The sequence below is a fragment of the Ictalurus punctatus genome, chromosome 17, assembly GCF_001660625.3.
Source record: "Ictalurus punctatus breed USDA103 chromosome 17, Coco_2.0, whole genome shotgun sequence".
Lineage (NCBI taxonomy): Eukaryota > Metazoa > Chordata > Actinopteri > Siluriformes > Ictaluridae > Ictalurus > Ictalurus punctatus.
In genome coordinates, this window is record NC_030432.2 from 15,465,445 (window position 1) to 15,478,394 (window position 12,950).

At 39.3% G+C, this 12,950-nt stretch overlaps 1 protein-coding gene across 2 annotated transcripts in view; it reads right to left on the reverse strand.

Annotated features, from left to right (window-relative positions):
• The window catches only part of gbe1b (glucan (1,4-alpha-), branching enzyme 1b), a 138,626-nt gene that overhangs the window by 14,830 nt on the left and 110,846 nt on the right, over positions 1-12,950 (reverse strand). For both annotated transcript variants that reach the window (XM_047161562.2, XM_017490921.3), the window contains one exon: positions 3,813-3,930. In XM_047161562.2, coding sequence (XP_047017518.1) covers positions 3,813-3,930 — 118 coding nt within the window. The remainder of the gene's footprint in view (positions 1-3,812; positions 3,931-12,950) is intronic.

A 12,950-nucleotide genomic window follows, 5' to 3' on the forward strand; every position in this document is an offset into this window, starting at 1 on the left:
CACATGGAAAAGACCAGCAAGTGAAAGGCAGATTGATGTATACTAGAGTGATACCAAACCACATCTGCAGCTTGTCTGTGAAACATGGTGACATGATCATGTAAAGGAGCCAGTGGAAATGGATCACTTGTCTTTATGGATCACTTGTCTGGCAAGTGTCAAAAGCAGGATAAGGGAAACTACAGCCCATGCAGCACATTCTACCTGCCATTTATGAATATTTATCATTTCCCACTTTGCATGCTTCTATTTTCTCATATCAATATCAATTTCAGTCACCAGATAACCAGGTGCGAGGAATTTCTCTCAGTTGTGATGGAACTGACACCAAATTGAGTGGGATGAAGTAGCAGGATGTTAGTCACTGCACTGCTCAACAAAGAATGGACCATAAAACACTTTTTCCACAGAACACCCAGAGCTTTAAGAACAAAGACTATACGGTTTAACTGTTAAGAAAAGTATTGCAACAATTGAAGAAGTTTCTACTAAGCATGCCATCTATGACAATAATCTGTCACATTAGAAGCGGGCGAATAGAGCTTCCAAACACGTTGCTAGTTCACAGGCTCAGCAAAATGCAATGTCCTTCACCCAGTGGCTACACAGCACAAAAATACGCTATCGGTAAACACAGCAAACTGTTCTCCGAAGAGGAGTGTTTGAAGGAGTATATGACAAAAAAAGACACATCATCTTAGTAAGAAGGCATGTGGAAATCGAAGAAAATGCGTTTATCTTGCAAAACAGGTGTCAAGGCAAGGTAATCAGTGAAGGCTTGGATTTTGAGGTTGGCTTTTAAAAATGGAGAATTTTATTGAGCTTAATAAGTAATTGTCACAAGAACACCAATCTCTGGGAACTCTGGGAACTGCCAAATCCTCTGTTCGTAGCCAAATCCCTATCCCTGCTTTCCTCCACTCTTACTCGTGTTGTGGAATTTTCTTATTGTGAAGTTTGTTAATATTTGTTGTTATGATTGTTATCTCTGTAATCACTGTTTTTATATGATGTATATGATGATATATCACCTTCTAATGCTTTTAGTACCTAATAAAGAGATTTAGAAACTCAAGTATGCTTTCTTTTCCACACATATGAATATTCATTAATTTGTAACCTATAAGAAATTGTTCTATTGTTCTCACTTCCCTATAAAAGAGGTAAACCTCCTCTGATCTGGGGCTCACTACTACCGTACTGCTGTAGTGCGATCTCCCTGCAGGGGAAGAATAAACTTCCCTCCATTTGATCTACAAGATTGTCTGCTGCAGTATATTTGGGGAATTGGGAAAATTCTCTGAAAACTTGCTCCAGTTCTCCAGTTTTCTGCTTATTCTCACCTGGGTTCTGGACACTGCCTGGGCTGTAATTGTGGTCTGTTTGTTGTGTTACAAGTTTGTGAAGATGTTTAAACTGCAGCTGTCTCTGCAAGTCTTGTCAATAACCTTTTTTTCTTCTTCCCCCGAATAGTGTATTTCTTTCAGGCTATCGTTCACATTGAACTAATGAGCCTATGTTGTATTTTCAACTAAGCATGCTAACTGAAACAGCATTGGGAAATGACCTGCTCTACTATCTCAATATTTTATGTGGCTCTTGGATACAAAATCGTCTTAACTGTTCAGATCCGAATAAAATCTCCAAAACCCAGGGCCAGATGTACTAAATTGTATGCTGTTGGTTAATTTTTTTTTTGGCATATTTAGGCCACAGTCTGCGTGAAAAAAACTTGAAATGTTATGTACAAAACTGGCATACAAGCATAAAAACACACTTGAAGCACCATGCATGTGGTAACATACAAAATACCCCCCTCCCTGCCCCTATTTTTGGATCTGAGAAGTGGGAAGTCAGCACAAAAACGGCTTGTAACATGGGAAATGTGGCTGATTAAAAATGCTGTTTGATGTACTAAACTTTGGGCAACTAGCGTTTTGCATACTGTTTTGTCTGCTTCCCAATAAGGTGTAAATTAGCGCTATGTGTGTTTCTCTGAGGTTTGGGCAGTGTTGTCTGGTGCATGGCTTTTCTGCAGACTTTTGAACAGCCATCATCTTCTGCAGCTGTACGTGGAGGTTTTTACTGTCAGTATATGCTCTATACAAACTCACCCAGGATTTCTCATTCAGCACCATCATTCCACTACCTACAAGGAACTGCACCAGTTATTGTACAACTGTAATCACACAAATAAACCTCCAAGCACACAATCTCACTTTCCAGAAAGACTCTCTAATGAAGTACAGAAAACTGTACAAACTAAAGCATCAATGAAAACCCGACTTTCTTAAATCAGCAACGTAGAAGTGATTGGCTGCAGTTTTATAACTACATGTAAAGCTTTTCCACACTCGTTTCCATGTTAAAAAGGGGGGAAATAGCAGAGGAAGAAAAAAAAGAAGGAGCGCTTGTGAAGTGGTAGTTTGGGGTGGGGGGGTTGGGTTCATACATCAAAAGTCACCGGCTGGAAACAAGTGGTTTTTAAATTTCACACCATGTGCTTAATTTCAATCAGGATGCAGAGAGAGAGGGAGGGAGGGAGAGAGGGAGGGAGGGAGGGAGGGAGAGAGAGATGGTGAGAAAGAGAGAGGGACACAGACTGAGAAAGACAGAGAGAGAAGGAGGAGAGAGAGATAGACAAAGAAAATGAGAGACAAATAGACAGAGACAGCAAGAAAGAGAGACAAACAGACAGAGACATAGAGAGAGACAGACAGACAGAGAGAATAAGGAGAAAGATAGCATGACAGACAGAGTGATAAAGAGATAGTGAGACAGAAAGAGGGACACAGACTGAAAGACAGAGAGGGAAGGGGGAGAAAGACAGACAAAGAGAATGAGAAACATACAGATAGAGACAGAATGAGACAGAGAGAAACAGACAGAGACATGGAGAGAGACACAGACAGACAGAGAGATGAAAGAGAAAGACAGACAGACAGGGAGAGACACAAATTGGGAGAAGGGGTGAGAAAGAGACACACAAAGTGAGTGAGTGAGTGAGTGAGTGAGTGAGAGTTAGAGTGGGAGTGGGGGAGAGAGAGAGAGAGAGAGAGAGAGAGAGAGAGAGAGAGAGAGAGCGAAACAGACAGAGTGAGAGTTAGAGCAGGGGAGAGAGAGAGAGTGAGAGAGGAAGGGAGAGTGAGAGAGAGAGGAAGGGAGAGTGAGACAGAGAGTGGGAGAGAGAGCGATAGAGTGAAAGAGTGAGAGAGAGAGGGAGAGAGAGACAGACAGAGCGAGAGTTAAAACGGTGGTGGTGGTGGTGGGGGCTTTAGCGAGAGAGTTCTCTATCTGGCTTAGTATTAATCACCAAGTTACCCACATAACTGAGTCCCATTCATCAGTACTGTAATAGATACATTATAATAAGACATAAAGGCATTATAATAAGGAATTGCTTTTTCCAGCATTTATACTAATGTTTCCAGCTTGTGGTGGAAAACTTGCGCCGAGTTGTCAAGTTTTAGCCAGTTTGCATACAAAATGAGCCACCATCAGTACATGAGCTAAAATTAGAAATTCTCTATGGCTTTGTGTCCTCGGATAGTTCTGCAGTTTATATAATCGGTCTGGTGCAGGAAATGAAGAATCCTGTCATGTTGTTTGCATAAAACTATACCGTATGAATATTACATTAAGAAAAAGAGCTTTTACACGCTTTAACTCCAGCGCTCTCCTCTAATCTCGATCACTCTAAATAAATAAGTCAGAGATAAATAGAGCTAAGTAGATGAGAACACAAATAGACAGACAGATGGGGTGTGTGTGTGTGTGTGTGTGTGTGTGTGTGAGTGTGTGTGTGTGAGTACCTGCATAGAGTTTGGACGCTCATTATAAGAAACAGGCTCAGTGAAGAATTCCGTGTTGTGGTCCAGTCGGCCATGGCCTCCATACTGAACCTCATCAGAGTCTAGCTTGATCTTATATCTGGAGCAGAGCTGGGTTAAGGAGCTCAAACAAGAGTTTAGACAAACGCAGAAACTCAGGAGTCTTCTCCTATTTGAATAAACGAGTGTTTCCATATCGGTATAAAACAGCTTCAAGCTGGAAATCACAACTACTTGTGCTTAAGGTCATAGAAAAAAAACTGAGTCACAGCCAACTAAAGATTGAAATAAATAAATAAACATCTTTAAAAACTGAACATTTGCTTTGGAGCTTTTGAGATGTGCACTAATTGCCTACTCTCAGGAGAAGTCCACATTTCTCCTTAGAATGCAGAGCTGTGCCGCACATCAGTGCTGATTGCTTGGAGCTCCTGGGAGGCGATGACACAGCCGCTCCACATAAACACACGCTTCAAACCCGATGAGCCACCAGCCAGCCAATTCCAGGCAGAATTATTTATCCATTTCAATATATTAATAATGTATTGCATCAAAAACTGTTTCAAACAACACTAAACCCGCAAACACCATCTCGCTCACTGTCTGTGCTACACTCACTAAATTAAATATTAAAAAAAGTAATTGCTTAGACTCATGACCAGAATAAAAAATATACATCTTAGGCACAGGAAAATAGACTATAAAAGAATAACATGATGCTTTGAGTTAATAAAAAAGAAAAAGAAAAAAGAAAGAAAGAAATGAGCTTCAATGGGAAAATCTGAAGAACTTTGTCTAGCCTTGTACACTAAGCTGTGAGGACTGGACTGCATGGAGAGAGATAAAGAGGTAGAAAGAGACAGATAATTACAGTTCATCCCTCATGGGTTCTGAATTGAAAGAAAAACCAAAACTACAGTTTACAATTAAATTACAAAAAGTCAAAATTATTAAAAGTAAAATGGTCATGCATCTTGTATAAAGACATCAATCCAAAATCATCAATATAAAGAGAGAAGGAAAAGAAAAAAAAAAAAAAAAAAAAAAAAAAAAAAAATCACCCCTAGATCTGAAGAAGTTATAACAAATATTGTGTGGTGGGAAAAATGTGCAATTTTGTCCGGCATTATTATTTGTTATATTTTGATGTAATAATGAAGCAAATGAAATGTTTTGTTCTTATAAGTTACATTTCTTTATGTTGTTTAATTTGTCCAAAGGGTACGCAAAGTTTTGCACTCAAAACTAGGTTTTCCTTCATTATGATTGAGATGCACATTAAAATATAATAAATCACATTGGTAGACCTAAACAATGGCAGCAACATGGATTATTCGTTCTTTCAGTTATTCATCGCCAGGAACTGCTTTATCCCGGTCAGAGCTGCGGTGAATCTGTAGCCTATTCTGGGAATACTGGGCGGGAGGCAGAAATACACCCTGGATGAGACTGGCCTGTATTATTTTTGATCAAAATTATGTTGGAGGTGAATGCTATAATTAAATAAATTACCATCAGAATGGGTAAGAGACTCAACTTTAAAAAAAATTAAAAATAAAAATGTCTGGAGATTTCTTGTTTAACGTATCTATCTGTGATCTCAGCATTGCAAATGAAGAAGACATAACTGTGCAGCACTACACTTGACAAGTCTTCAGTTCAAAGTTTGCTGAGTAAAGCTTGCATGCTAGATATTAAATTAATCAAAAAATGATATGCTATTTATTTCTTGTCATTTTTGAATACTGTCAGATTAATATATCTGAAAGTTGCACTTTGTTTTAAACAGGAAATAAAAGATGATGGGGCATGCTGTTAGAATCAAATAATCAATGACTGGGTGGCATGATGTCTTTAGGACACAAAATTTCATTATTTCCCTGTAACCGCATGTCTCGAACTATTTTATTTATCTTACTGTATACTACAGCAACTTGCCAGTTACATTTAATATTGAGGAATGTCCATGGAACAAGTGTTATCACTTAAGTTATAGCAGTTAAAACAGTTGTTCCCACACCAGCCTCTCTTCTTCCTCTCTCTTCTTATTGTGTTAATAAGACAAACGTCATGTTACTGAGACACTACAAAGCTGTCTGTTGTGAAAACTTTGTGTTGGACGGAACAGTCTTATCTCTAACTGGAACAAAAGTGCTGACACTGAAGATTCCTTCCAAAAATGCTCAATAGTTTCCTTACAGAAAACATCACCATCCATCCAGTCACCATTCACAGTGCTTATTCTACACAGGGTCACCTAGAGCCTATCCCAGGGATCTCTGGGCACAAGGCGTGGGACACACTGGATGGGGTGCCAACCCAATGAACGGCACAACTGCACACCCACTGATACACTATGGACAATCTGGAAATGCCAAATTAGCCTACAATGCATGTCTTTGGAATGGGGAGGAAACCAGAGTACACAGAGGAAACCCACGGGGAGAACAACCCTGCATGTACGAGACAAACATGCTAACCACTAAGCCACCATGCCCCTCACCATATTATACATAATCTGTTTATGTGAGAAGTCTGACATACTTACAAGTCCATGTGTAAGTTGTCATCATAGAAACGCTAATGTATTAGAATTAAGATGCATTAAGATAAACCTATGATTTTGAATCGTACAGTCAGAAACAAATGTTTAATAGTGCTGTGGTATAAAATAAAATAGACCAAAAAAAGGTTCTATCATCAACTTGATTTGGATAGATGAGCATAAACAACTCAACTCCTAGAACTCACAGAAGAAAATAAAATAAGTGCATCTGCTTGGATGAGTTTGTTTCCCTCTCTTTCTTGCTTTATCTCCCTGTTGTAACAAACGCACAGACAGCAGCTTGAATAATCACCTCCTTTCCCTACAGGCGAGCATACAGGGTCGTGGTGTGATCCTTAAAGACCCCGTCTCCCACTCTGCCCCAGAGCTGGAGAGCGCTCGCCTTTTACTGTCTGCTTGTAGGCTTTGATAGCGATGATTAAAAGCGAAGTGCTGCTCTGTGCGTGGTTTCGGCAACAGAGGACGAGAGATGATGTGCCCTTCCTCTCCCTCTCCTCCCGATCCCATCAAGCTCCTGTTTGCTCTGAATTATCTCCCTGAAAGAGCAAACACTCTTTGATTGGATATTTTGGGTATATTGTCAGGGAGAGAAAGAGAAAGATGGGAGGGAGAGTAGCAGCAGCTCAATACACTGCAATAACTTTTTTGGGGATTAAAAATTTGACACTTCCTTTGATATGTTAAGTCAAATATCAATATCAAAACTAATATGGGATGAATCATGCCTCATTACATCTCTCCAAACCCCCATGTTGCACTGTATTTTATAGCTAATGCTGAATTAATGAGAGTTTTTGGATCTCCAAAATAGCATCAATTCTTTCTTATTTGAGTTGACTATCCATCCATTTTCTATACTGCTTATCCTACACAGTACCATCACATGGCACAATCGCACACACACACTACGGACAATCTGGAAATGCCAATCAGCCTACAATGCATGTCTTTGGTCTTGGGGAAGAAACTGGAGTACTTGGAGGAAACCCTTGAAGCACAGATCCGAAGGCAGGAACTGAATTCCCCACCCTGGAGATGCGAGGCAAACATGCTAGCCACTAAGCCACCGTGCCCCCCTTGAGCTGACTAATATCTTCACAATCGATCATTATAATCCATACATTTGATTCCCCCTACTGACACTGATCTCTCTTTGATTTTTTTGCATGCAATATTCCTCCACATTCCATTGGTGTTAGAATGTTAAAATTAAGTGCTGAGGTTCCTACTGCCTCTGAAAGCCCTGATTATGAATCCTCATCTGTAAATCCCTTACAGACGCCCTCTTAAGTATCCCTGAGCCATCGAAGGATCATGGCACTACTGAGGTTGAATAATTTTGCAGTGTTCTGCTGCTGCACTGCTAAAAAAACACAAAAAAACAAACAAACAAACAAACAAAAAAACAACATGGCTATCTTTTGCATTTTACCGCAGAAGCTATTGATAATAGTAAATCATAATCATTAAAAAAAATAAAATTGACAGAGGCTTTACTAACTGCTGCCTATAAATGTGAAACTGTATTAGTTCTACTGATACTGATACTGCTTATTACACTAAATTAATGAACCGTATCCAAAGCAAGCGGCCAACCTCTCGGTCTTCGTTTTAACCTTCACTCAAGAAGCACCAGACTGCAATATTAGCTTCTTCAGGCAGTTAATAGTATTATTGAAGGCTGTTAAAGAGTATTTGATGTTGAAGCTACAGAGGAGAGAGTCAGATGGGGAGGCAACAAAAAGGAAAATGCTGGCTTGCAGAACAGCACTGCTCTCTGCGATTCTTCCAGAAATGCCTGCTGAGACCTAAAGACAACTCCACTGAGAAAAATACAGTGAGAGAGTGATGAAACCTTGGGATATATAAAAAGAAAAGAAAAGATTCATGCACTGTTCGGTATCTTATTTGCATGAAACCATCAAGGTCCAAAGCACCTGCGGTCTGTATGGATAAAGTCACTGTGTGTAAGAGAGTGCATGGCTTGAGTATCTCCATAAAAGAAAGCATTCCAACTAGATCATTCAGTGTTTCCAGGTAAACAAATCTGTGCTGCTGATGCAGTAGTGTACAACAGAGAGTTGTTCAGGCAATCCAAGGGTTTTAGTAATTATGTTTGTATTTGATCGTAGAGATGCCGAGCTCTACAGCCAGACCCAGCCACCTCTGAATTACTGTAATTTATAGAGGCTTACTGAAGAATGTAATGACTGCACAGTCTAATTGGTCTGGGGGAAGAAAAAAAATAGTCGAAGAAGGTTTCAAGGATCCTGATTCTGACCAACTGAAAAAAGGCCACTGATAATAATGACTGCAGATGAGACTAGAATTCTCTGCACATGTGTAGCGTGAGTAAAGGCAGTCTGAGAAAACGCGATGAACAGGTATTGAGTTGCCGACATCTTGAATTCCATAAAGACCAATTTTGTCTGTGGAATGAAGGGGAAGCAAGCAGATATGTGATAACCTCTAGTGTGAAAAGTGTGAAAATGTGCACTCATCTCTAATTCTACTTGGTTATCATCCATCAATTAAACACCGCAAAACACTCAGCAATGAAGTGCTGGTCATATTCAGATGCCTCAGCAAGTAATATGAAGGAAAAAAAATGTGATGTGTGCTGTCATAGGAAAATAATCACTGGTAGGGTGATGTGATACAGGTTGACATGAAGTCATAATGCTTAAAGTTACAATCTTATCTCTGACTGGTACAAAGCACTGACAGTGGTGACCACAAATGCTAAAAAAACGTCACCATATCAACAAATACTCGCATTTATAAAAAAACATTCAAGTCCCTGTATAAAGTTGTTACTATAGTAACATTGATAATGTATTAGAACAAGCACATAATATAAACTAATATAAATGTAATATCTTACATTGAGAGCTGTGACATCTTCCGACCAATCAGATCCAAGAATTCAACAGCTCTGTGTATAAGAAAGCAATATCACAAAAGCAAGAGTGCTGTTATACTGAATATCAGCACAGCTGTGATATGACCATAGGCAGGGTGCAGTCGCAGATGATATTCTGCTCATATTCAATACAACAGCATGGTGTACTGAGATATACATCATGTAGTATGATATATACAAAACATATACTATACATAAAAGTATATACAACTGCAAGTGTGATATTGCTTTTATATTACATGACAGTTCTAGAAACAAGAAATTAATATTGACTAACTGGCATTTCAGACACAATATGGCCAAATATTTTGTGTATTTTTGCTCCACAAGCTAAAAGATTTCCAAAGAAACAACAGCTGGATAGAGCATTGCCTGTTGCCATGCAACACACACTGACTGACATACCATAGGAAGTAAAGTAATGGTTTCAGTATAACAAACTATTGCTAGGACTGGAATTTTAAGCAGCAAACACAGATAAGTGGATTGATACAAACAGTGAAATGTCCCAGTCCACTCTCTGAAAGCTGCTCCTCCAATCAAATTAGCTTTCATAGGGGGATCTCAATAATTCTACCTGTAACCACCATAATCTTCACTTGTCTGATAGACTATAAACGATGACCTGTATCTAAACATAACCGTTTCTTAAAGTTATATATGCAGCATCGGTAATATTGGGCCTTTGTAAAACATTCATAAGCAAAAAAAAATGTCAAAACTTGTATGCTATATGTAGTATATGACTTTACATAGAAGAGTGAGTTCAGATATATTTCAGATATTGTTACAGTAACATTTTATCCTTATTTTTCCTATAAACACATACATGAAGCATTACGATGAATGTTACATATTTCCATTCCCATTCCAATCGTTCAGCTGACATACGGGCTTCAGAATGAAGTGAAGCTGTAGAACGTGTACATTATTGCTTCATATCCATGGGGAAATAATGCGGACATATGGACTTATATAAGTGAATTAGCTGAAGCTATGCACCACACTGAAAAGCTATATACTATAGAATATATTATATGGCCAAAACAACTGAGCAGTCACACCCATATGTGCTTGTTGAACATCCCATTCCAGATGTCTGTTAAAATAACCTCCACTCTTCTGGGAAGGCTTTCCACTAGAGTTTGGAAAGTGGGGATGTGTGTTCATTCAGCCACAAGAGCATAAGTGAGGTTAGGCACTGATGTTGGGTGAGGAGGCCTGGCATTCAATCAGTGTTCCAGTTTATTCCAAAGGTGTTTGGTGGGGTTGAGGTCAGGGCTCTCGAGTGCTACCACTCCAGCCTTGGCAAACCATGTCTTCATGGACCTCGCTTTGTGCACAGGGGCATGGTCATGCTGGAACAGGTTTGGGCTCCTTAGTTCCAATGAAATTGTAATGCTACAGAACACAAAGACTTCCTAAACAACTGTGTGCTAACAACTTTGTGGCAACAGTTTTGGGAAGAATCACATACTGAATGTGATTGCCAGGTGTCCACAAACCCTTAGCCATATAGTGTATATTCTGTACACTTCCCAAAAGGTAAGATCACAGGTCAAACTTCATAGATGCCTCAAAGCTTCCTGAATGTGCTTCTAGTATGGCATGGCAGCTCTGCCTCCATTGGTGTGCGTGTGTGTGTGAATGGGTGAATGACAACCAGTGTAAAGCGCTTTGGAACTGCTGAGGTTAAAAAAGCGCTAGATAAGTGCAGACCATTTACCATTCTAGTAAAGACAAATCATTATTAATATATTCTACATGATAAAAAGAAACAAATTACAGTTTAATACAGTTTATGCATTCTCTTTTTTCATATAAAGACAAAGTGAACTTGAAGTGAATGTCACCTCCCACAAATCCTCCAGCACTGCTTCATGGCAGATTTATACAATGCTTGTGAATGTGTTATGAAGACCCAATGTAGATAACCTCCAAATAAAGTGTTCCTTCGTACAAGCTTATGAACTCAAACAATCACATTACTCTCAACTGCTTCCTAAAACACAAACACACACACACACACACACACACACACACACACACACACACACACACACACACACACACACACACACACAGAATATTGACGTTAATCAAATGTAATACATTGTCCATAAAACAGTCAGACAACCGTTTCCTGATGTGAGCCATGTTGCTGATTTTTTGCCCGGGGGCCTGGTAGCTGATATGGCTGAATTATTTGGAGCAGTATATAGGTAAACGTGCCTGACAGATAATAAAAGAAGAATGACCCGACACCAGTGCAGCATCCTGCTGGCCTATCAAAAGCACAACAATCTTGACAGGTAGTTCTTTCATGACAAAACCCAACTGGGAATTATGAGTCTCCAATCAGGTGGATGGATTTAAGACATCAAGAATGCGCCCATTGAGAGAAGGCGAGAGAAAAGAAAAAAAAAAAGAAAAGAATGAGATGAAGACCAAAAAAAAAAAAGCACAGGAGTTTGAGTGCCTGTCAAATGCTGATGTTGACAGAATTTTAATGGCGACTCTTTATATTGGTGAGCTTAACTCCGGGGTGGGGGGGAGGGACCTCACATACGTTTCATCTCAAACCATCTTACTTGTTTATTTATATGTTTGACAGCCAAGAACGGTGTTTATCTCACTAGAAGGTACCAGGAGGAGTTACATGAGGTTGCATGGTGGAAGTGAATACTCTTAGGGTTGGTTGGAAAATGTCAGTCAGTAATACTACAACAATACCTCTGCTCGTTACTAGAGTGATACCCTTAAGGGTTTGTCATTTGCACCTGTGATATGTAACTTCATCTGTCTATAAATAAATGTATGAAGCCAAAGAATGTTAATGTTTTGTTACTGTTCTTAGGGTTTGTTAAGGTTTAACTAGCTGCCATTAAATCATTCAGTATTTTTTCAGTCCCTTCAGGATTTTGTGATTGCAGAATTGAACGCAAACTCAAGGAAACTCCACAATACTCACAGGGGCTTGCAAGTTTTCAAGAATTACCGCAGATTTTCTAGATTTGGGCCAAGATGTGTCATGTGACATTATCACAATGCGCCATGTGACGTCATCACAACCCACATTCAGCAAAAGCCCCTTTCGATTCACATGAGTCGAACAGGAGTACATCTAAAAGGTCTCATCTACCAACAAACATCACTGCAAGACAAGCTTGTGCTATTGCAATTTCACCAATGCAAGTAGTTTTCTGCAAAAACAAAAAACAACAAACTGAATCGTAAATTTTGAAAAAAAACCTGCAGCAAAATCATTTATTTTTAGCCGCAACAATCCAATATAACTTCACAAAATCTGGTATGGACTGTTCAATAAATACAAAAAGGTATACTTCAACAATTTCATATCTTCTGAGACATTTACAACAATAGTTTGCTACATGATTTGCATCCTGCTTCACTCACTACACTAAATTATACTGCATCCCAGACTCAAAAATCATAGCTCTCAATGACAACACTTACTCCACGGTCCAAACTGACACTTGAGTCATGACCCTGGGTTCTGTAGTGTGTGTGGGCCAATATCAGCAGATGCCATCTATCTAGCACTTCTTCCTTTTTTGTGGCAACACCAATGGGCCTTTCCACCTACACATGCACTTTTGAAATCAATCCA